This window comes from Artemia franciscana, chromosome 21 (assembly GCF_032884065.1).
Source record: "Artemia franciscana chromosome 21, ASM3288406v1, whole genome shotgun sequence".
In the NCBI taxonomy this organism is placed as follows: Eukaryota; Metazoa; Arthropoda; class Branchiopoda; order Anostraca; family Artemiidae; genus Artemia; species Artemia franciscana.
Genome location: NC_088883.1, coordinates 15,871,286 through 15,896,481, shown reverse-complemented (window position 1 = coordinate 15,896,481; position 25,196 = coordinate 15,871,286). Strand labels below are relative to the sequence as shown.

The 25,196-nt window shown below is 34.0% G+C and overlaps 1 protein-coding gene across 1 annotated transcript in view; it reads left to right on the top strand.

Moving 5' to 3' along the window:
• LOC136040663 (multiple epidermal growth factor-like domains protein 8) overlaps positions 1-25,196 on the top strand; it is a gene marked incomplete in the record, with an annotated part of 168,217 nt that overhangs the window by 61,449 nt on the left and 81,572 nt on the right. Inside the window, 7 exon segments of the mRNA XM_065724950.1 lie at positions 1,660-1,774; positions 6,670-6,952; positions 11,162-11,378; positions 14,191-14,382; positions 17,486-17,662; positions 19,122-19,277; positions 24,396-24,735. Of these exon segments, the coding sequence (XP_065581022.1) occupies positions 1,660-1,774; positions 6,670-6,952; positions 11,162-11,378; positions 14,191-14,382; positions 17,486-17,662; positions 19,122-19,277; positions 24,396-24,735 (1,480 nt within the window).

Sequence of the window (25,196 nt, the reverse complement as noted above, 5' to 3'; positions counted from 1 at the left end):
TGAGATTCTCTACAAAGATTGATCAAGCCCATGGTAGGGATTAGCGTAGGGTAGGAAAGGCGAAGAAGCTGCAAAAAAACTCGACTATTTTAACCGTACGGTTAAGGCTTTAACAGGCTTCGATCTCTAAACTTTTTTCCAAGTTTCTAGCACAGAAGTGGGCATGTTAAATCTTGTTTGAAGTGGAAGCACATAAGAATTTTCATTGTGTATAATCGGGATAGTGTTGGAGGGGTCCATGGTTCCTCTCATACTACACCCTTGTCCATGCAGAATCAAATAATTCTTACAATTTAGTCATGGGAGAAAAATTTGGCGTTAATTAACATCTATTTAAATATCTATATAACGCCTACTCATAATAGGCGTTATGTTTTGAGGCAAAGGTGTCACGAGAAACAATAGCAAAGATTTGTGTAGCTTTTATGTTTTGGGATAAATTAATACAGTATTAGCTTGAATAGTTTGTGTATCTTAAAAGTAAGAACGGTTGATTTAGTATTGATAAATAGGAAATAAAGTTTTTTAAAGCAGAAACAACGAATTTTGAGATAGTCGTTAAGGAATGTGTCATCATTTTTCAGAAAAAAATGCTTCCGAAAATTTACTACTTCAAAAGTGTTGAGGGGTTAGCTACAACGGTTTTTATCAAAGGTGAAGAAAAAAAAAACCAAATCGTTGCTTCTGTAGCGCTTTTGTTGGTAAAGCCGACCACTTGTGGCAACCTTAGTTTGCTGCTTTATGCTGCCCACCATTTACGGCACCTAAACAGCGTAATTGTTATTTCCTATTCAAGTTTTGTAGAGATCTGGCAAGTCTCTTAGATAAATATGCAAATGTCAGGGTTCAGGATACCCCCCTTCTTCCTCTGCCCCCTACCTGTTGCATGGATAGCACCTGGACCTGTTTGAGTATACTTCTTAGTCCGAGTTTTAGATGTATTTTAAATTTCCGAAAGTTTGTTAAAAATCGAGACTCTAATAAAAAACAAAACTGAAATTTGGGATCGACAGATTGACTTTTATAATATTTATTTACTTTTGGATTTTGGACATTTTCCAATTCTTCCCGTGTACTTTCCTGCTTCCACTTAATTAGTTTATACGAGATGTCACAATAAAAACTCAAAAAATACTATAAGTGAAAAAATTGGATTAAGAAATTAGAATTAATGGTGAAGTCAAACTTGAAAAGGATTGATGCTAGATCCCCTGTGCTTTGGCCCCGTGAAGTTTTGCTGCAGCTGTTGCCTACGCGTTACAGCTTTGGTGTGACACAAGGTGCAATTTCTGTTGGATTAGACTTGAACTCTACTAAGTTGCAACAAAGGTCCTAAAAAGGCTGCTAATCTATACCACATTTTACTTATTTTAATTTTCATGTTATTCTTCGATTTATTTACCATAGTTTAGATTTCTCAAACCCTTTTTTTTTGTTTCATGGCACTCTTACAGTATATTTAGTAGTGTGAGCTTTATTAAGATGCTTTTCATTATAATGATGTATTGCTACTTTTTGCTGAAGTTAAAATAAAAGTGCTGTGTTCAATGCTTAATTGAGGTACCTTTTTTTGTGCGTGCTAAAAGCTCGAATGTTTTTTTTTTCTGAAGTCGCACTAATTTTGCTTTCCCATTTTAATTTTTCATTCTTTTGTTTCAGAGTTCCAGGGGCAGTAATATCTCGGGATAGCTGTCCCATTCCGTGTCATCAAAGAAATACTTGTGGTCTTTGTCTTGATGGGCCTGGTGATTGTACTTGGTGTGATTCTTCACAAGTAAGTAGCTTTTCGTGTGTTGTTACACAGGAATGAGCCATCCTAAGTTTAGATTAGGTCCAATCCAAGTTCCTGCTCAATAGGGGTTTAATTTCCAAAAACGCTATAAAATACAACAACAAATGCGTTTTGGCGCATGGCGCATGCTTTGGTGTATGCTTGAACCTATAGTAATTGTGATGTATGTCGGTGTTCACTCATATGGATCGAGGCTCAGGCCTCAAAAGCCCATTGATTGCATAATTCCGGCTTCTGAGCTTTCTGAGTCACACCACTGACCCTCTTCCCATGCCATGACTCGGGATCGGCCGGGCCCACGGTAAAAACGGGCTCTAAAGACTTCACGTTCTTACGTTACATTCAACATTCAAAAATAAAACTGCTATGTTAAAGTATGTAAAAGTGGTAATGTTAGTTATTACCATTTAGATATTGTTTTGCATTCTTTTTGTTGGAGCCGAGAAGCTGACATGATCGGAGCTTCTGCGGTAGTGTGTACCCAATCTTTAGCGCATATAGTTCTACTGAAAATTTGCGACTTAGCTATCGGTGTTGATGACTATCTCTTAAAAACTGTATCTTCAATCTGTGAATATCGTTTTTAATGGAAAGCTTCTTGAAAAAGTGATGATAGTAGAAGACCTGGAAATTATTTGAACAAAAGATGGTGTATAAAATCTTTATAAAGTTATGACGTTTACTGCTTCCACTATGTCTGAAAAATTGCAAAGATGCATTAGAGATCTATCCGATTTTTCAGCAAGAATTATTTCTTTGATGCTCTATTGCCTTAAACATCACTTTTTTATCCTTTGTTGTCCGTTCACTATTTCGAGAACTTCAACTGCCAACTACACTTCTTCTTATAAATTTGTTTTTCCTAAAAAGTGGCGGTTTTTGACATAGGAAAATTTCAGTCTACGCGTAAGATAAGTTATCCTTCCAGCACTGCTATGTAAAATTAAATTTGTGACAATTTTATAGCTTTACCCAATCGACTTCTTGGAACATTGAATATTTGATATTTTGTGAAATTTTGCTGGTGTTAAAACTTAAAAAAAAACTAGAAAGTACTTAATGCAGACCTTTTTATACACTTACAAACTTGACTATTTTGACTTGCGAAATGGGAATTAGATTGTAAGTAGCATTTGGTGAATTAGCCAACAACCACAACCAGTTATAACTGTAATAAAAAGAAAAGCTTACAACGGACAATGAAAACCATAAGTGAAGCTGTTGGCCATGTTTGGTTGAATTACTTCTGGTAGCTTCCCAAGTAATTTCACGATATGATATAATAAACTTTAAAAAATTTAAACATACACACATACAAAAAGCAGTAAAAGAGAATAAAAAAGAGTCAAAGGGCAAATGAAATAAAAAGTGAATATAGGACATATCAATGAAATAAGGGTGGAAAGGGGAGAAAAGTCTATGGAAGGAAAACTGGCCCAACTGAATTGGGGTTCTAAATTAAAGATTTGTATAACTCTTAAACTGACCAGGGATAAAAGGGGTTAAAAAAGAAATAATTTAGAATGTGACAAAACCTAAAATGGAATAAAAGGAGGCTTAAACGCGGGAAAAAGAAGGGGGCTTATTTTTAGAAGGAAGGGGCTGTTACTGAGAACTTCTCCATAGTTCTCAGTAAAATACAGTGCCTATTGTTTTGATAATATTTTCTGTAGCATAGAATTGGAATAAATACAGACTTTTGAAGAAACTAGTCGAGAATGCAATCAACGTAGACAGCCTTTGGGAATTCTAACACAAGATTGGCCCTGCTTTCTTTAAAAGATATTAACTTGACCTTTCTTAAAAGACAAGAGCAAGGTAGCTTGCCCTCTTTATAGATGGTTTTTATGGCATGATTTTGAATTGATTCCGTTTTATCTGAAACTTCGTTAGAAAATTCACGGTGCTACAAAATGCAGGCTAATTCCGACAGCAGTTTTATAAAATGTATATAAAGGCTGAGTGACTAGGAAAAGGGACAAATGAATTTATAAAAGAGATTAAGGAGAGCGAGGGAGGAATTAGTCTCTCTTAGGAATGTTGGGAATATGAAGACGTCATTTACGATCACTAGACATAGTAATTCGAAGGAGTTGTATACTATAGCAGTGTCTCGGGTGCATGTGCATGGAGAAACAGGGGAAGATTATTGAAAGTTAATGCCAACAGTACAAGACTTAGTAAAATTAACATTCATATTTGAAGTAGCTTTGAGTGTTTTGTGGAGGTCAATTTGGTAATCTTGTAGCAAGTTTTTAAAATAGAGCTTTAAAGTCATTGACGAATGAAGAAATTGTGGCCAATGGGCCCTTGGGTAACACCATAGTATATAGGGAGGGAGGTCATAGTAAACACTCTGTACCTAAAAAGTAAAAAATATAAAACAAGAAGTAAAGTAAAAGCTAGTAAGTAAAGAAAAGCAAGTGAAAAAAAACAAAAAAAGAATTGACCTTAAATTAAATGTTGTGGTTACGTAAATCTCAAGCTTTTTGTTAGTCAATAAATAACATTGAGAGTAACATTGAGTAAGAAACAACATTGAGTCGAATATTTGATTTCTTAAGGTTTTTTTTTAGTATCGCCTCGATTTAACTAACAGGGCATTAAGTTGTTGAAATTTTAATCAGGTCTAGTTTCAACATCATGTCTAACTTTCACTTCTTGCCATTTCCATATAAAGAAGTCATAGTAATTGTGCCCAAATTGTCAAAAGCTAGCGAGTTACCCTTTTTTTTAGGGTTATATAATTGCCCTGAATTGCTAAAAATCAGCATGTTTTTCTTTTTTAACCAGGGGGTTTAATTAGCCCCAAATTCTTAAAAGCCAGTATGTTGCCCTTTCTTAACAAGAGAAATATAATTGGTCCCAAAATATCAGAAGTCAATATGTTGCCTTTCTTTTTAAACCAAGGTTATGTGTTCAATATCCCAGCAATTGGGGAACTTACTGGTCTCTGGGATTCATTAAAGAAGTTTCTAAGGAGCTTTGATAATTTATCAGCGAAAGCATTAACTAACGAAATAAGGATGTCAAGGGGACAAATCCTGCAGTCATTCCTCATGGTAATTTCATTTTCAAATTCCAAGGCCAAAATAAGAGAAGACAATGAAGGAATGAGAACTCTGGAGAGAAGTAGGGGTAGAGAGGACAGGCTTTGTACAGTGGATATATACTGACTATTAATATCATTTGCTTTTACATTGGGAGTATAGTCTACTAAAAGGAATTAAAAGTTTTTCCTAATTATACTACGTACTTTTTTTTGCCTTGATTGCACTGCCGCTTGGAGTTATTGGAAAAAGTTTTTGTATACTATTTTTAAGAAAAAAAAGATTTCTTTATCATTTGTCTCTGAATATTTTTATATAAAAGATGAGCCTCTGCAAAATTTCTTGGAATTTTCGAAAGAACGGGCTGATTCATCCATAAGGCAGAAGATCTAGCTTGGATGCGAGATTCCTGCTCTTTTCATAGACATAACTGAAGAGCTAAATCCCCCCAAATAGCAGCTTTAAGGCGAAAATAAATATGTTGGTCTAAAGGTGAAAAGTCTGAGGTAATGATGCACAAAATTGAAACGGAAGCAAGATCTTCTTCTAGAAGACATTTAACAAATAGTATCACAACGAATACATCGAATCATAAATGAAGTCTGCGGTTAGAAGAAAAGCAATACTGAGAATTACAACGAGTTCCAGAAGAAAACAAATCCTATAAAATGGATGATTCTCTCATGCATTAACAGGAAGGAAGAATTGAATTCACGCCAGAATTTATTAACTCAATTGTGATTGTTTATTTGACACCTCATGACTTAAAACAAAAGAACAAGGAATGTATATGTACTCCCTTTAAACGAGAAACTGGGCATTTATTTAAAACATCTTTCTGCTAGAATTATTAATGTTTTCCAAGGGTGGTTGCTTCAAACCTAACATGAAGCCATGACATCAAGAAGAAGCTCACATTATCTGTAGTTAAAAACAAGCGACAAAGAAAATCAATGTATACAAACCTGCAAAGTTTTGCATAAGCCTAACATATTTGTATCTGAATCTGATTAAAAAGTTTCAATCACTTCCTTGACTGACTTCCAACTTTTATTATTAAAGCTACGGTTTCCTAGAAAAGTGGTGTCGTTATCTAGCGGCCGTCATATTACGGCTGTTAATGACTGTCGTCTATACAGTGACAAATGTGGTTTCCTAGAAAGTTTTGCGACTGCTACCAATCGTACTTATTATGTACCCATTCGAATGGTTTGTTGCGCACTAGTGGATGTGGACGATTTGGAAATGATATTAGCATATTTAGATGGTAATGAGTCATCAGAAGATGAAAAAAATCGTTTGAAGGAGAGTATTATTTTTTAAATCGGGATGCTGAGGGTATATTTCAAAATCACTTTTTTTTTGCAAGTGTTATCCCAAATTAATTCCACAAACTTTGCTTCATCTGGACTTATATATACTCTTCTGATTTGATATTGTAAAACACTTCATAATTTTTGAAAAAAATAATTAATAATTCTTCATTTTCGCTCGTTCAAGTCACGTTTCTACCCATTGTTTTAAACAAAATGGTCACCGTTATACGCAAAAAAACCTCCCATAACTGTTTATCACCAATTTGTTGGCTGTCTTGAAACTGACAGCTCTGCTATATGACGTTACGGTGACGCTCAACGTTCTCTAGGAAAAACCTACTCCGATGGTTTGTATAGACATTTTGTGATATCACACAACGCTTTATTAAGGCCGCTATATAACGACACCGCTTCTCTAGGAAATCATAGCTTAAGTCCTGTTAAAGGTTTAATAATTTATAACTAGATTTAATAGTTTACATTTTGTTAATTGTATGCCATTTCCTTCCAGGAGTGTTTTTCATATTCTGCATTTCATAATTTGTATCCGTTTGGCACTTGTTCCTCATGGACCAGTCATGAAGATTTGTCACTTCTCACTGCTTCCCCTGTACGAGGTGACTTTTCTACTTCTGGTAAGATAGTGCCCAAAAAGGAGGGTCGTTGCAAGTCATGTGAACAAAAAGACAGATGCGGCCCTTGTCTCCGCGAACCTGGCTGTGGATGGTGTTTTTCCGTTCATAACCCTCTGTTAGGAGTATGTACCTCTGGCGATTTCTTTACTCCAAAATCTGGTAAATTTCACAGCAGTCCTTTTTTCTTTTTCACCTTTTTGTCTTTTGTTTTTGCGTCTTCTATCTTTTTCCTCTCACTTTTTTTGATAATTGTCCAATTTCTTTTTGTATTCATTGTCCATGTTGATGCCTAAGGAATGAAAAAAGAGGATATAGTCTTGGTGACCATAATCCGAAATATACTGTTCAAGTATTGTTAGTGCTTGTTTGATCTTGTATGCTTGTTTATGGCAAAAATTGCGAGAAATAGCTTCCTTCTTCGCAATCATGAATAATCTTGATTTATAAAATTTATAGAAGGACACAAAATTACAGAAAGACAACTATTACTTGGAAGAAAACCAGATGAGACCAAAAACTTAAACATGGTTTGGATAATTCAAGAGTTGGAGTACCTGTGTGAGCTTTTGCCAGTAATGCGTCGGCAGCTTAAAAAAAGCTGTTATTTATGCCGAATTTTTCTTCTTAAGTCTCCCCAGGTGGCCAACATAGAAAAAGACGACGCTCTCTGCCTCCATGATTGACGGTATCAAGCCAGTACGAGGGTGTCATCTGGGAGGACGTTCCAAGAAATAGCCAAGAATTTTTCGCCACCTAAACCGAGATCTCATTTGTGGGTGTTTCCATCTGTGGGATGGAGACTCTTTATTTCGAGTGCGATTTTGCAGGAGTTTCCGTTGACATTCTGAGCAGATGAACGAACCACCCGAGTGCCTAAATAGTCAGTTGCCGAAGAAGCAGTAGCTGACCGGTCACCGATAGGAGTCTGGCGTTTGAAATGATGTGTTACCATTTCAGTCTGTCAATTCTCTTGAGGGTTTTGTTTGCACTGCGTCAACTGACCTACGGTTTGATGAAGTTGTCGGCCATATTTCATACCCATACAGAAGGACTGATACCATAGCCTTTGCTATGCTTATGCCTTTGGATTGTGCCTTTGCTAGACAATATTGGAATTTAACCCTCATAGATTTAAACAAAAAAAAAAGTTTTTTTTTTAAACTGAAAGTAAGGAGCAACATTAAAACTCGAAACGAACAGAAATTGTTCTGTATGTGAAAGGGACTGTCCCTCCCCACTGCCCCGCTCATTACGCTAAAGTTTCTTATTGTTTTATAAAATAGAGTTGTGAGAAAGAGTCAAACTTTAGCGTAAAAAGTGGGGCGTTGAGGAGTGAACAGCCCCTTTCATATGCGGAAAAATTTCTGTTCCTTTTAAGTTTTAATATCGCTCGTTAGTTGTACAAAACTTGTTTTTTTTTTAGATAGTTTCTGAAGATTTTTGAATTAACTGTAGATTTTTATATTAGCTCACCGCACATGAATAATTAGAACGGAATTTGCATTTTAATTTTACTTTTTTTGGCTATATGACTTTCTCAATGTTTTGATCAGACGATTTTGAAAAAAATGGGTGGGGGAGGGGGCCTAGTTGCCCTCCAATTTTTTTGGTTACTTAGAAAGGCCACAAGACCTTTGAATTTTAATTTATTTATGAACGTTTTCATAAGTAATAAAGATACTTAATTTACGAATTAACTTGCGTAATGAACTTCTATATTTTTATTACATATATGAGGGGGCTCGCCCCCTCGTCAATATTTCGATCTTTACACTGAAGTTCCAATTTTTTTCTAATTCTCTAAGAATGACCCCTGAATCACAAAGGCTGTTTAATTAGAATAAATAGCTCTTCTGAAATTACTAAAAACACTTTAGTGTAAAGAGCGAGGTATTGAGGAGAGGACGAACCGCCTCATATACGTAGTAATTTCTGTTCATATTAAGTTTTAATGTTACTTCTTACTTTCGGTTGAAAAACTTGTTTTTTCATTATTTAATTTCTCATTGTTTTCTTAAATAACTCAGGAAAATCCAGCATCCATTCATGGAAATTCTCTTCTCCTATGATTAATTCCTCCATGGAAAGATCCTCCCAGATATTCTGATTCTGGCGAAAATACAAAATTCCAAATTTTTGCAGATAGGAGCTTGAAACCTCTCCAGTGTGAGTAAACCTCTGTTACGCTGAATCTGATGTTGTGATTTTCATTAAGATTCTATGACTTTTAGGGGGTGTTTCCCCTTTTTTCGAAAATAAGGTAAATTTTCTGAGGCTCGTAAATTTTAATGGGTAAGGCTAAACTTGATGAAACTTATATATTTAAAATCAGTATAAAAATCTAATTCTTTTGATGTGTTTATTGGTATTAAAATTCCGTTTTTTAGAGTTTCGGTAACTATTGAGCTGGGTCGCTCCTTACTACAGTTCGTTAACACAAACTGTTCGACTGTTACTGGTGAACCAGTGTACGTCGGTTCATTCGGCTCAGCAAGCATTAATTAAGGCTTACCCTAGTCGACTTTCAGGCAAAGTTTTCAGGCCTCTTCGCTTAGAACTATTAGGGTTGTTTCCAGCTTATGCATGGATTTACACCCAGGAGCAGGATCGTCAGCGAAGTCTCAGAGTCGCTTAGAACTTCTATAATCAGACTTTAGACCGAGAGTTGGAAGTTTTGAAGTCTGGTCCGTAATATATGGAATGATGCAGTTAAACTTGGGAGCTGCGACATAATCCTGTCCTAGTCTAGCTGTGATTTTGTTCCTCCAGTCTAAATACCTGGATGTGGCTGGATGTATGTCTGTATGTATTTGTTTGATGAGTTGTCTCTATTTCTCTGACTTTCCAGTTCTTTGGAGGTTGAACCATAGGAAGTTTTGACCTTCTAAATCAAATACTGCTTTAAAATCAACAAACACAATTATTGCCATGTGACGAAATTCATAAACTTTTTCAAAGATTTGGCAGACCGCTCGGCTATTCATCTATTTTGCTTGAATGCTGCTTCTAGCACATACCATTGTTTTCCGAGGAGCTCAATAAATGGGAGGGAGGGTGATGCTGGATTACATACACAAATTTATACTTGATCAAATAAGCAAACCTTGTGCCGTGGGGACGTGATTCCTTAGATTTGAATTATTATGGCCATGTTGTTTGTGATTGATCTATATTATATGTTTCTGAATACAATTTGATGCTGGGAGTGTAGCTTTTTTCGCTATCTGGACCCAAAGACATCATATTACACGACCCCAAATGTTGGTAAAATTGCAATGACTTAGATTTCCTGTTTACAGAATTTTTATGATTACTAATATTGGTATTTTTTCACGAGTCTATCAACTTAATGAACAGAAAAAGTATATTGAGTATGTAACGTATATATTGCCCACAAAGAAAACACGCTCGGAGGTTGCTGAAAATAATGCTTTTCTGAATTCAAAGACAATATACCGTATAAGTTCTTGAATGGAGATTCTTTATGTCGAGTGTGATATCTCTTTATAATTTCTCAATAGGCTATGGTAAATAACCTGTTCCATTCAGAAGATAAATTACACACGTACATTTTAAACACACACGTACAATTGCGCACATCTTAATCGTGTGCCTTGTTCACGTGATTTTAAAGTTTTATTCATTTAGTCCCATTCAGAAGATTATTTTAGACATTAACGTTCACAAATGCACACATCTTGGTCTTGTGCTTTGTGACGTAATTTTTAGATTTTATTTAATTGTGAGTAGCTTCTACAAGCGATGAACTAGTATCCGAAAGTATACATCTTGTTTCATTTATTGTATTTAGTTTTTTCGTCTTTTTCATCTATCGTTTGTGTTGTTAATTTTTGTTCATGTTTTGTTCAGGCTAAATTTTTTAATCTTTGTTTTTTTTTGTTCCGTTGATAAAGGCTTCCGGGTTGATAAGGGCTTTCGGGTTGATAAGGCTGAAATATTCCAGATTTTATCGTTTAATTTTCTTTTTGTCTTTGTTTTTCTTGTTTAAAAACCCTTTTTTTTCTATATTTCACGTGTTTGAATTTGCAAACAGAAACAAAACTAAAATAATTTATTTCTATGAAAACTCAAAAACCGAATCAAGAACGCGAAGACGCCATAAGAGCTTAAGAAACAAATAAGTATAGTTGTGTAATTATTAAAATAGAGATTTCACCATCCGTGAGACTTCAGCCCAGTAGCTTTGCTTTAGTCTGACCCGAATAAGTGTGACTTGCATCACAGTAAATTAGGGTTATTTGGATAAGTAAACTCTTGATACTGAAATACACTCCTTGAGATCTGAGTTTTACCTCTACTGTGTTAAATATCGCTCCCAATTGTTATTCTAAATTATATAAATTTTAGGTAATTGTTCGTCTGTGCTGCAGGGCTTAGAAGTATCAACAAGTACAGAAATGCCTCGCTGGGACTGGGCCTTTTCAGAGTGCCCAGATATCGATGAATGCAATCTTCTGTTAGCCGACTGTCATGCAGAAGCCCTTTGTGTGAATATCCATCTTTCTTATTCTTGCATCTGCAAGCGTGGTTTTACTGGCGATGGAAAAGAAAACTGCACTAAAACGTAAGTATTCCTAGTAATATAACATAAGCCTTTCCTTTCGCGGAACTGCCTTCGACAACTTAAGTAGGATCTTCTATGGTTTATTCTAATGCTTATTTTCTTATCAATTTTCAAGGGAAGAAAAATATTTCTTTTATACTACTTCTGACAGAAAAAAAATGTTTTATGACAAATTCAATTCAAATTCCTTTGTGGTAAAATTCAAATTCCTTTGACACAATTCAATAGCATAATTCAATTACGCGATGCACTATTTATAACTTCGTAAGGCTTATTATTAGGCAGTTTTCAAATTTACCGGGTTAGCTAAAAAGATTCCATGCAAAGAAATATTAGGGGGGGGGGGCATTTTTTTGGTGACATTGGTGCACGAAACCTGAGAGTGAGAATATTGAATTTGAGGGTAATGTTGGTTCTTCGATAACTGTTAAAAATCTGGAGCCATCTCAAATACTGCTGCTAATAAAATATAACAAAACCGTGGCAATTAAAAACAGAACGAAACTTTATCACGAAAAAGTAAATTTAAATCGAAAGTAAAGAGCTATATTAAAACTTGAAAGGGGCAGAAATTGACTCATATGAAAAGTCATACTTAGATTAAACATAAATAAACCCAAGAATGGAGGAAGAAACTCAGAAAAAAGAAATAAACTATAAAGAACAATGAAGTCAAAGCCTAAGCAAATCGAAATATCATAAATGAAAATAGAATTACGATAAGATTTATTTAAAAAGTCTATCGCGAGCTCTAATAGAGACAAATTCAACACTTTTGTCAAGAGAAGAAGTATAAAAGAAAGGAAGAAAAACGACAAAGAAAAAATTTAAGAAGCGTTTAGTGTAATATAGACTACACAATATGAAGTCCGGAAAAAAAATTTAGCTTTAAACAATGGATGGTAAAAAATAGGCAACTGAAGATTTATTATATTTAAATTGCAAGTTTCAATTTTATTGAGGTTTCCTGGAGGTCTGTTGTTTTGTTTTCTATTACAACTAAGAATGGATTTCACGTCTGGACTGTAGTAAGGAGCTATTCCTCGCTCTCTGCTTTTTTTGTTTAAGTCGTGTTAAATAATGTTTCCCACTTGATGTACTAGCTCCACTTCTTGGGTGGTTTATTTGTTACGTCGTATGTTTGATTTAAAGAAAGTATTTTCAAAAATTGGTATAGCTGATTAATTTTCAACAGATTATGATTCTGTCTTTGGATCTCGGCTACAGCAATTGTATCAATTTTATTTACTTGAGAGTTGTCCTCTTCAGGCAGTTTGTCAAAATTTAGGCTTTAACGTTCGTATCACAGATTTTTGGAAAAGTGAAATAATCTAAAATGTTTTTTTTGGCTAATTGTGGGAGCGAAACGGGAGTAAGATGAAACTTCCCGAATTATTTTTATGTAATGCTTTTTGTTCAGTTGCGTATAAATTTGTCTCTGTTCATGTTATGTTGAGTTTCGTTATTTAGTTATTTTATATTTTTTTTTTGTTCGGTTTTTTATAAATTTATATGGCAATGACTAAGGCTGTTTTTAGTATAGGTTTAATTCGACAAAAATTGCCACTAACCGACATGACCGTGTAAGACGTTTGATAATAAAATGTTTTGAGTTTGGAACTTGAATTTGTAGTCATCAACTTTGGAATGAAAATTGAGATCAGTTTTGGTAACATAGTTTTAAAGGGAGTTGAATTGAGCGTAAGAAGAAAGAAGAAAATGTCAATTTTAGAGATAAAATAAACTTGACAGGGACCAAAAGAGGCATGGTGGAAGTGTATTAGATAGCTAAAAACATGTTGAAACAGGGGGATGCTATCCTCCTATCCCTGCCTAAAGGCTAGATTGTTATTTGTGCTTCACTAAAGACGACATATATTTTGGACTATTTGTTTTCATTTGAATTAAAATTTAAAAAGGTTTTATAAATATAAACTAGTCAAAATTTCAGAAAAGAATATGCTCTCATTATTTGCATCTCATAGTTGCATCTATGAAAATCCATATAGTTTTACTATGTTAATGGGACAGCAATTCATATCGATTTTTTTTAGTCTTAAAAACTATTCCTTTCAAATAGCTAAATAATATTATAACAATCAGTGTAGTTTTACATTTTTTTTAATACGATGATAAGATTAATAAATGTCGTTTCATTTTAAATCCTTTGCTTTAAAAGTATATTGTTTTCGTTTTGTTATTACCAAAACGTAAAGGAAGCTAAAAGAGCTTGTTACTAGAAATAAACATTTTTTGATAGTCGATGGGCTAAATGTAACCTGTGGCTATATTAACATGCCCAATTTACATGGAAACTATGTATCAACGTCTGAATCGCCGAAATTTTTGAATATGCTTGTTAGTAAAATGAATTTCGTTTAAAATTGTGTAATGTTAAAAGAGAAATTGATGATGTCTATACCCAAAACCTTTTTTTAAAATACCTGTTCCGCTTTAAGTAAAATTTTACTGATTCATAGGAAAAATGTCATTTCCTCGTAAATATAAAAGATATATTAAAAAAAAAATCAGTTATTGTATCCATTTAAGATTTATCCTATGTTTCTTTTTACCTTTTTAAGTGAATTTTAAGTTGCGTCCATTGAGGAATGAAATTGCTTAAATTATCGACATTTCCCCCCCCCCCCCCAAAAAAAAATACAGGATTTGCCTTTGTTGGGTATTAAGTAACTCGATCAAAATGAATTATCGCAGAAGATTCATAAACCAACTCGAAATAAATCAATAGAATTAACTAAATTTGGATGTTCTATTTGTTTTCATGATTATAGCTACTTCCTTACTTTACTAGCTGCTATGAAGAGTGTCTTCATGGCTCATGTTCAGGTCACCCAGATTACCGCTGCATATGCGACCTCGGATGGACTGGGCCGAATTGTGATATAGACTGTCAATGTTACGGCCATGCTACATGTAGCCTTGGCGTGGGTATTTGTGACGAATGCCAACACCAGACGTCTGGATTGCGATGTCACTTCTGCAGGTAGAGTATTTTGTGTCTCTAGTATTGAATAGTTTTACTTATTAATTCAAAAACCTTACAGCACCGACAAATTAAAGGGAAAAAAGAAGTATTAAGATTAGTATTAACAAAACAAACATAACAACAACAACTCATTTATTAGTAAAACAAGAATACTTGTAAATGTTGTTGTTTTTTTGTGCAGTTTTTAAATGTTTTTAAAAAGTTTTGATAGCATCATTTCTGGGTCTGTCATGCTATATCTTTTGATCAATCTTGTGTTTTTTTTTGTCTATAGGTGTATCTGGAGTAAATATATAGCAAATTAGAAAAAGGTGGCACCAAGGCTGCCACTTCTTACATTTTTATGCTATGATTTCAGTCCCAAGCTTGGCATCTTGGGAAATACTCTTCTAATCACTCGTTATTCTGGTACTTACAGTACACGCTCTAATTGTCGTTTTGGCATATCTTCTAATCGCCTGTGTCTTTGCTCTTCATTTTTATTTTTGACTCGTTCTTGGACTCTGATTAATTCAGACAAATTAGTAATGACCTTTGCTTTAGCTGCCCGTATTGGTGTTGTCGCAATTGATGGTCCAGGCTGTCCATTTCAACATCTTGTCACGCTTGATAGTTCAGGTGTTGGTCTAAAGAATCATCATTTATAAGATAAGATTTATTCATCATGAAATACGCATACCGTATAATATTACATTATACTATTGTACTAAAAGCTCTTTGGCCTGTAAAGAAGAGGGACGACAAACGAGTCACTTACTCAAGGAAGAAAAAAAAATAATGACTTACTCACCGAAAGAAGACCAAAAAGGAGACGAAAAGAAAACATAAATAAGAAAACAAAACTAAATAGATTGAATAGACTAAATTAGTTAAGTAGATTAGTAGATTAAATAGATTCCAATGAAATATTATATATCTATATATATAAAAATAAGTTGTCTGTCTGTGGATGTGTGGATGGATGTGTGGATGGATGTGTCAGGTGACGTCACCTGAAAAAACTGGATTAGGTGACGTCAAAACTGAAAAAACTAAAAAAAGGCAAAAACTACAAAAAAAACTAAAAACTAATAAAAAAAATAAAAAAGCTAAAAAACTAAAAAAACTATAAAGGTAAAAACCAATAAAAAACTAAAAAAAAAACTGAAAAAACTAAAAAAAGGCAAAAACTACAAAAAAAAACTAAAAACTAATAAAAAAAGTAAAAAAGCTAAAAAACTAAAAAAACTAAAAAAACTAAAAAAAGGTAAAAAACTAAAAAAAATAAAAAATAAAAAAAAACTAAAAAAAAGGAAAAAACTGAAAAATAAGCTAAAATAAAGGTAAAAACCAATAAAAAACTAAAAAAAAAAAGGAAAAAACTAATAAATGACGACACTCAAAGAGAAAGCGACCAGGACAAAAAACTAAAAAAAAAGGCAAAAACTACAAAAAAACTAAAAACTAATAAAAAAAATAAAAAAGCTAAAAAACTAAAAAAACTAAAAAAAGGTAAAAAACTAAAAAAACTAAAAACTAAAAAAAAACTAAAAAAGGTAAAAACTAAAAGAACTAAAAAAGAAAAAAATAAATGACGACACTCAAAGAGAAAGCGACCAGGACAAAAGGAATGTTCGATTAGCAATCAACAAAGCACCGGGACACAGGGAGTATAAATGACGACCAGGACACAAGTAAAAAAAAAAATTAACAAAACTAAAAAGAAGGTAAAAACTACAAAAAAACTAAAAAGAAAAAAAAACTAAAAACTAATAAAAAAACTAAAAAATCTAAAAATCTAAATAAACTAAAAAAGAAAAAAAAAGGAAAAAAATAAAGGAGAAAAACAAAACTAAAAAACGAATGTATATACAGACCGGTACACCGGGATACAAATGACGACCGGGACACAGGGAATATAAATAACGACCGGGACACAGGGACACAACTACAACGGGGACACCGGGGGAAACAGGGGGATATAAATGACGACCGGGACAAAAAAACTAAAAAGAAATAAAAACTAAAAACTAATAAAAAAAACTAAAAAATCTAAAAATCTAAATAAGCTAAAAAAGAAAAAAAAGGAAAAAAATAAAGGAGAAAAACAAAACTAAAAAACGAATGTATATACAGACCGGGACACCGGGATACAAATGATGACCGGGACCCGGGACACAGGGAATATAAATGACGACCGGGACACAGGGACACAACTACAACGGGGACACCGGGGGAAACAGGGGGATAACCTGACAATCTATTTATATGCAAAGACAATGGGACAGCAAAGAATGTTGTATATTCGCAAGTTTTACGTAGTTAAAACCATATATATATATATATATCTATATTCACAGGTGGGACATAGGGACACAACTACAATGGCGCGTAACTATTATGGTGCGTAACGACTTACGCGCGCGGGGGGGCTTGGGGGGGGCGCGAAGCGCCCCCACCAACTAGGTGTTGGGGTGGCGCGAAGCGCCACCCCAACAGCTAGTATATATATATATATATATATATATATATATATATATATATATATATATATATATATATGCATTCTTTTTAGTATTTACCCTTGAAAATTAAGTATATATGATGTTATTGTCTAATACCTTGGGTTTTATTAAATCTGAGGTTTTTCAAAAATTAATCTCCAAATATTGCTCAATGCTCAGTGGCAGCCTGGGTTGGATTGATCTTTTATTTTATTAGTTTTAGTAAATATCTTCACAAAGGCCCACTGTGAAGGATATGTGGAAGTGAGACAGCTTCGTAAAATTTGCTTTTCTATTTGTGAAGTTGTCTTTCATTTTTGCATATAATTATGCAAAAATGCAGTATTTATTTTCAATATAGCTGCAAACTATTTCTTGTTACTGAAATATGTTTTGATTAATACACATAATCAATTGGCTAGAAGCTAGTCTTTCCTTTCTGATTATCAGCATTTTTATGCATATTCGAAACAAATATTGCTAGCAAATATGTATATTTAAAGCTTTTCTTCTTATTTTCTTTTTACAAAAAATTGTTTAAAACCCTATTTTTGAGTCTGTTAGCCCATGACAACCCTTAGCAGGTTTTCTTCTTATAATATAATTTTTTATTTTAGATCTGGAAGCTATGGTGACCCTAAGAGTCAATCTGGTTGCCAAAGTTGTTTTTGCAATGGTCATGGAAATGTGACAGCTGGTGTTTGTGATACAGGTAGTGGTATCTGCTTCTGTATGAACAACACCGAAGGACCACATTGTGACAAATGTAAACCCGGCTATTATGGTGACCCAAGGTTTGTCGCTTCTTTTATTAGTCTATTTCTGCACAGTCAGCTTCTCAGTGTCGGCTATACCTGAATACAGGAAGTATAGATGGACCCCTTCACCTTTCCTAAGATTGGTCCGAAGGGTCTCCTCCACGGTAAAACTTTGAAAATAATAGCCTAAGGGTTTTTTATTTGTGTTTATTCCCCTTTCCTCTTCGCATCTGTGTCTTAGTAGATTCTATGTCTAATGATTGTTTCACATCCCGTACCCTCACCAGTTTTGGATGCCTAATTCAAGTTGAAAAAAGAACACTCACTACTTGTTCTGCTACGGCCAATAAAAAGCGCTTGAAGTCAAACTTTGGACTCTGTTTGTTTAGACCCCCCCCTCTCTCTCTCTTTCTCTCTCTCTCTTTCTCTCTTTCTCTCTTTCTGTCTGTTTCTGTCTCTAAAAAAGGGTGGTATTATCTATATATATATATATATATATATATATATATATATATATATATATATATATATATATATATATATATATATATATATATATATATATATATATATATATATGTATGTATATATATATATATATATATATATATATATATATATATATATATATATATATATATATATATATATATATATATATTGTAATATAGTTCTTTCTGATATTGACTGAAACGCATTCTGTAGTATCCTGAAATTTATGGCTTCCCAAGTGCTGGTTTTGACCATGTTGCTACAATTTGCCTTGGCTGACATTTTGTTTTCAACTTAAGAAGTGAGAATAAAACTGAACTTCCACTGTTGAGTCAATTCTTGCTTACTTTACGACACGGTCTTTGAATCCATTAAAAGACTAAAAAAGCAAGAAAACATTGTGGTGGTCTTGAAAAAAAACGCTAGTCTTCTCGTTAGGCTATAGCTTGCTAATGTGAAAAAGACTAAATGAATTTTACCATTTACAGTTGTCGTGAGTTTTTTTTTTTTATTTGTGTGTATGAGAGACAGAATGACTTTTGTGTGGTTCATTTTTAACTAAATATCCATGGTTTCAGTCCCTTAAAAAAAGAACAAGTAAAATAGAGGTAATTCAGCCAAGAGTTACCCATACTAAATATCGCTATTTTATTTGCTAAATATTGGTTCTTTTGGGAGATCTGATATTTGCTTGTATTTGGGAGGATTTCAAAACTGTGAGAGTCCTGCGTGCAATAAAACATTAACAGAGTTTTTCTGCCAGGTCCTGGTAATTTTTCTGTAGTTGTTGCTGCTGTTGGTTCCTCACAGGGAGAATAGAAATACGTAGCATTTCTTTTAATATTTCCAATACTTATTTAAAAAAAAGAATGTAACGCCAGTTAAAAGAATTGTTTTAAAACTCTTGAAAAATCAATGGGGAAAGGCAATCCTTTCACTTACTTTATTGTATGTTTTTGTTGCATGTATTATATCACACATATTTGAGCTTCTTTTGTTCCAGAAATGGTGGAATATGCTATCGAGAATGTTTTCCAAGAGCCGTCTTGACTGGAGTTACACATTCCCATTTAGGAAGTCCTGTGTTTAGCTCAAATAAATATGATGATTGTCTTTGGGTTCTTTCTGTGTCAAACGATATGAATGTGAATGAAAACAAGTAAGTACTGAGATTCTTTATTTATCCTTTCAATGATTCTCATTGCTATTTTTATTCTCATAATTAAAATTCAAAACGGTCGAAGAAGAGACAAGAGTACCGTCGAATGTATTAGAAGAAGAAGAAAAAAATAAATGAAGAAAGGAAAGGACGCCATTTTTCTATAACTTTTAGTGTTTTTTTTTTTTCTGATAGACTACTAAATAAAAAGATTTCGAAAGTTCTGGAAAGATTTTTGAGATTTATCAAGAATTCAGTTAAAATCCATAAGGGATGAATTATGATAGATAAAGTATTTCGTATAGCATATTTTATTACTAAGGATATGTCTTTCATATATATTGTCTTTTAAAATGTGCGTTAAGAGTGGAAAATTATTCTCGTTCTTGTTTGTCCTTTTGCTTCATTTTTTCTCTTTCTAATTTTTTTGGAATTCATTTTCCTTTTTTTAATTTGATGAAAGGATGGAAAACAACTTGAACACATGAAAGTCAGACTATTTATGGGTTATATGTGCGAATTAACTCTTTAACGATTTGGGTTAACAAAAAAAGAAAATAAAAAGAAGAAGCTTAGCACTGCAAGAACTGATAATTCAGCAGTCTTTCTTTTCAAATAAATAGACAATCCCCGGGCTGTAGTAACCGAAAATATAAAAAAAGTTTAAAAAAAAATAATGCAAAAAAATACTCAACTAAAAAAAAATCTAGAAGTGGTAACTGTTATTCACTTTCAATTCAATATTAGCTTGTAGCCTCGAAATGTTTCTTTCGAAATAATAATAAAAAAACGTGCCTGAAACCTTTCGAAAATAGCCTCAGATCAAAAAGTACACCGCTGGAATTGCTATGTTCGGGAACCCTTCAATAGAGATTTATAGCCCCCTCTCCAAAACTATAAACCTACAGCATCATCACGTCTCGATTTTTTCATCCCCATGCCCTTAGGTAGTATCAGATTGCCTTAGTCTACTTATGTAATGCCTCATGGCTTATTGCTCTGGACTTAGACTACAAAGTGGTAGGTTTCGAGTTCAAGTCTCGTCCTTAAACTTCTTTCGAACTGTGACGAAGCAAGTAGGACATTGGCAGGCTACTTTCTTCAGAAGTAAAGTACTCTCTCTATTATCAATCAAAATAACGACTGTAAAACAATAATGTCGTTTCAAGCTACGAAAGTAATCTCGGGAGCCAGAGAGAGCGAGGGAAAAGGAGTGAAGAAGAACGACGGAAGCTTGCAGAAATAGCAGAAAAAGAAATGCAAATACATTTTGAACTGTTTTCCAACAAGTGAAGAATAAAGGCTCTTGAAAAGTCATTACAAGAATAAAAATAATCCGAGGGATACAAGGAGCAAGCTGTGAACCCACTTTAAATGGGCATTGAGAAGAAAGTCCTGATTGAAATTCAGCTTGGTCAGAAATTCCGTCTGGCCTTTTACATCCATCATCTGAGTCTTCTAAGTCAGAAAACTCACAGCCGTGTTTTTTCACTTTAACTTTACATCCTGCATCAATGTCAAAGTCATATTCATTTATTTAACATATTCAAAAACTCATTTGACGCCCGTGTCAAATAGCCATTTCAATGTTCAATTCTACACAAATGAAAAGGAATTTAAAGCTGTAAAGCCATTTCATAACTGATACTAGTAGTAGTAATAAATGAATTTCCTTATATAGATTCTCCTGGCTCCGAATACTTTTGAACGTTTAACAAATTACAGCGCAACAAAGAAAAACGCAACTGTCAGGCTGGTCAATCGTATGATGGTTATACAAACATCTTATTACGACACGCGGTAACTTTTTACAGTTGCTATAGGCGTTTACGGTTGTAGAGCCCTAACTAAGTTTGATAGCATTTTCTCGGATAAATAGAAAGATTGTTCTGGACAGGTATTCACTGCACGAAAACAAGATAAATGTAATTGGTTTTAAAATCCAAGACCATTTATATCTCTTTTGTATGGAAACAGTACCGTTGAAACTTACCTTTAGAAATTGTTGCCAAGTATTGCTTACATCGTGATTATGTTTTTTTATGAGTCTATAATGTATTACTTGTAGAACTTGTTTCTTAATTTGCATGCTTAATTTTTTCTCATACTCAAAAGGGGGTTGGTCTGAGTTGTTTAATCAAGTTTTTGACAAATTTTTTTCCAAAATAAAAGTAATATTTTGAAACAGAAGGTGATAAAATTGTTCGAAGATAATACGATACGGTTTACCGGGGTGGGGGCAAAGGACTCACTGCACCGTGAAAAGGATTTTTACTGTATGTGATGATAAGAAAAATATAGGAATATAAGAGACTAAAATAAGAGGGAAAAACTGCATCCTTTGTTGATACTGCAACAAACATCTAGTTGAACGGGGTTTACCTTCACATGATTGCCAAATATCGAACAAGAGAGCTGCATGTCTGCAAAATGTCTATAGGTTAACCAAACGCAGCCCAAAACACTACTCATAATAATTGTAAAGATTGGACAAAACAGAACAAAACAAGAGAATATTCTATGCAATAGGTTAAAAATGTCTTGCAAAATATAACAACATGAAGACAACGTATTGTTCATTGAGTTGTAAATTCCTGAGAACGAGGTCTAAACAAAATTTACCTGGAATGTTCACACCCCCTAAAGACTCTCTTTGTGATTGTGCCAGATTGTTATCAAAAGAAGAAATTATATTAATATGATATTAAAATAATGTGGGAAAAGTGAACATCTTTATGGGAATCTTACTCAATGTTTAAGCAACCCTACCTCAGACGGAACAGTGGGTCGTATTTTGGTGTTACATGAAACTTTAAGCTTCTAATTTTACGTTATATTAAGCTAAAGGCTTAGTTTTAAATATGTCTTGTTAGATGAACGTCAGTGCATCTATCCCTCCTGACGATGTATAGGTTGCTCTATTGAGCATAATGATGGCTATACGAAAGAGCAAAAGTTTTTATAAGCTTGGAATTCAACACAAAAAGTATAATCGGAACTTAATAACTGTAAACATGAGAAAACGAAGAAATAATACTTCAAGAAAACATAGCGTGAACCTTCTAACTGTTAGCGACAACTAAGTGTAATGAAAAAGCAGCCTGTGTCAAAATAACCCAGTTTTTATGGCGGTTTCAATACCTCTAGATAAAAAGGGGAAAACATACTCTCAGAAAAACAGGATAATCTTGTCGAAGGTCCAGGGCCCTCTACAAGAAGTTCCAGGCTTCCATGTGCACAAACACCCATTATTGTGGCTTTCCGAAGAAGTTTAATCTCGAATGCGTATTCGTTTGTTTGTTACTTTCTGTTTCCTAGGAGTGATCGTATTCTCCCCTAGTCCCCAGAAAGCGACAAAACGAAGGATTTTTTTAGAGTTGATTTTCGTTTCACAAGTGTTGCTATGCAAAAGTTATTTGGTATATGGTATAAATATTGACATGAATTAAATCAAGTTAAAACTGACATTAGCGCTTAATAAGAATAGAAATTATCTGTCTTCTAAGCAAAATACGTCGAATTTATTTCTGTCTATGTGTCTTTATGCATTACTATATTGTTTATGGAATCGTAAAGAAACTTCAGAAGTTTTTGAGTACATTCTTACAAAGGTTTTAGGAATATATCCCTCCCCCAAGCACTTTTATCCGTTCGAATACTTTTTCTCTCTGTCTGAAATTAAAGACCCCGAACGGAAATACTTGCCAGTTGCTTCTGACCACTTTGTTTACACCGTCTGGATATTTTTTTTTTTTTTTTTTATTTTATTTTATTTTATTTTTTTTTTTTTTTATGGATGTCCGTCTGTATACAACAAGGCCCAACGAATAAGTTAATAATCATAATTTAATTTTGAAATACTTTAAATTTAAAAATGCGATTGTTGTTTTGTATGAGTGTAAAAATATCCAATGGGGTGGGGAATTCTTGAGGGGTGATTATCATCGGGGGTGGGGTATATGGGGGAATTTACCACTGTGGAATATTTCAGGGGAGGGGGTATACACCAGACCTCAAAAACTACAGGGTTTAATCGATAGCGAAGAAATAAAATCATAATGTTTCACCCAAAACACTTTTCTTCGGAGAAACTAACCCAAGACGACTGATGCAACACTTAATGTTACCTAAGCAACATAATGTTTTATGTTGTGCAGTCATGATTTTAATTTTTGTTTCCTTGAATTTCCTTTCTTTTGAGATCACAGCCACGCACAACGGGCAAGATATTCTTATATATTCAGAAAGCTGCTTTCCGCTAAGGCCCCTCACTCTTTACGTCAAAAATTTAAATTTTTACCGAGCTGGGAGTATAAAGGGCGAGGAAACTTAGGCGCCAGAAGTTCCCTGATTATGTGGGGTATTTTTTGTTCGTTTCAAGTTTAATGCTGCTCTTGATTTGCATTAGAGAAAAATATCTGTTCTTTATATATATATTTGATTTCTGCTTGTTTTTGTGGCATTTTCAAATTTATCTTGAATATTAGTGGGGCTGCAACACTCCCCCTCCTTCTCCCCCTTTTTAATACATACTTCTATCTTAATTTTTAATGAGCTTATATGTTAGAAACTAGACGTATACAAAACCTGTGGCTTTTATATATTACAGTGGAAAATAAGGATTTCCTTTATTATTTATTGTGAGTTTTTCTGAATGGAATAGCATCAACTTGCCTTCTGGGATGGATGCTTGATACAGCTCGCAATTCATGACCATTCATTACCTCCGTGTCCTTAAAGCTATTTGAGTAAAAATTTGTGTAAAACCACTAACGTAGAGGGCAGAGGAGAGAGGGGTGACATGTCCTCTGACGTTTATGATTTTTATTGTTTTAAGTTTTAACCCTGCTCTTTACTTTCCTTTGAAAGAAAAAAATTTTTCTGTACGAATTTAAATTCTTTCTGTTGTTAATGTCATATCCAGAGTTTCCACAACACGAGGGACCTGCCACCTTTTTTTTTATTTTGTGTCAACTTTTCGATAATTTTGAAGCAAGTTGTTTGTTAAAGGCTTCAAGTATACAAAACCTGCAAATTTTCCTTTATTATAGCAAACAGTGTGTATTTTTTTGTTTTTATTATTTCGGCTATATCTGAATAAGATTACCTTACGTCTAGGGACGGCAGCGTGATACAGCTCACAATTCATGGTGATTCAGTACTACCCTGTCCACATAATTATCTGTACATCTTTGAGGGAGTACCTAGTTTCCTAATGACTGAAAGAGGCTATGGTCAGGATGCTCGTGTTATTGCAACCCTCTGCGATCCAGACTCATCATTTCCTAAAACTGTTGAAGCACATTCTGGCATAATGACTATACGCTATAAGAAGTATAGTGCTGCTCATGGGTTTAATGCCACCTTCCAACTTGTAAAGCATTTAAAAGACAAAAGTGAATTGATGCCAAGAAATATAAGCTGTTCTGAAGATACAGGACAAGGAAAATTTGATGAGGTTAGTCTTTTATCATACTAGTGAATTTGTTTTGTATACGGAATTGAAGGCTGTCTAGATGTTCTTTTGGAAAATATTTTTTGGTATGTTCTCCCCCTCCCCACCCAGTTATGTCCATGTCTATTGATATAATACAAGCTGCGTTTTATTAACTTGACTTCAAACTTATTTTTCTTCTCAGCCCCTTTTTCTCTATTTTCTTTTTCCAATTTGACATGTTGACTCACATCTTGACTGTTCACTTTCTTCGATCCCTATAGTAGCCAGTTATTTAATTTGGGACGGGGGTCAGTGGCGTGATTCTGCAAGCTCAGCTAGAGTTGACCCAGCTCTAAATGGGTACCTGGAGAAATCTGGGGAAGATACGCAGGAAGGGTATGCGAAAGCACAGGATAGCTGGCCCCCAACCCCTCATTGGACTTCCTGGCAGAAGGGCCACGAAACAGAGATCAGCATCGCCG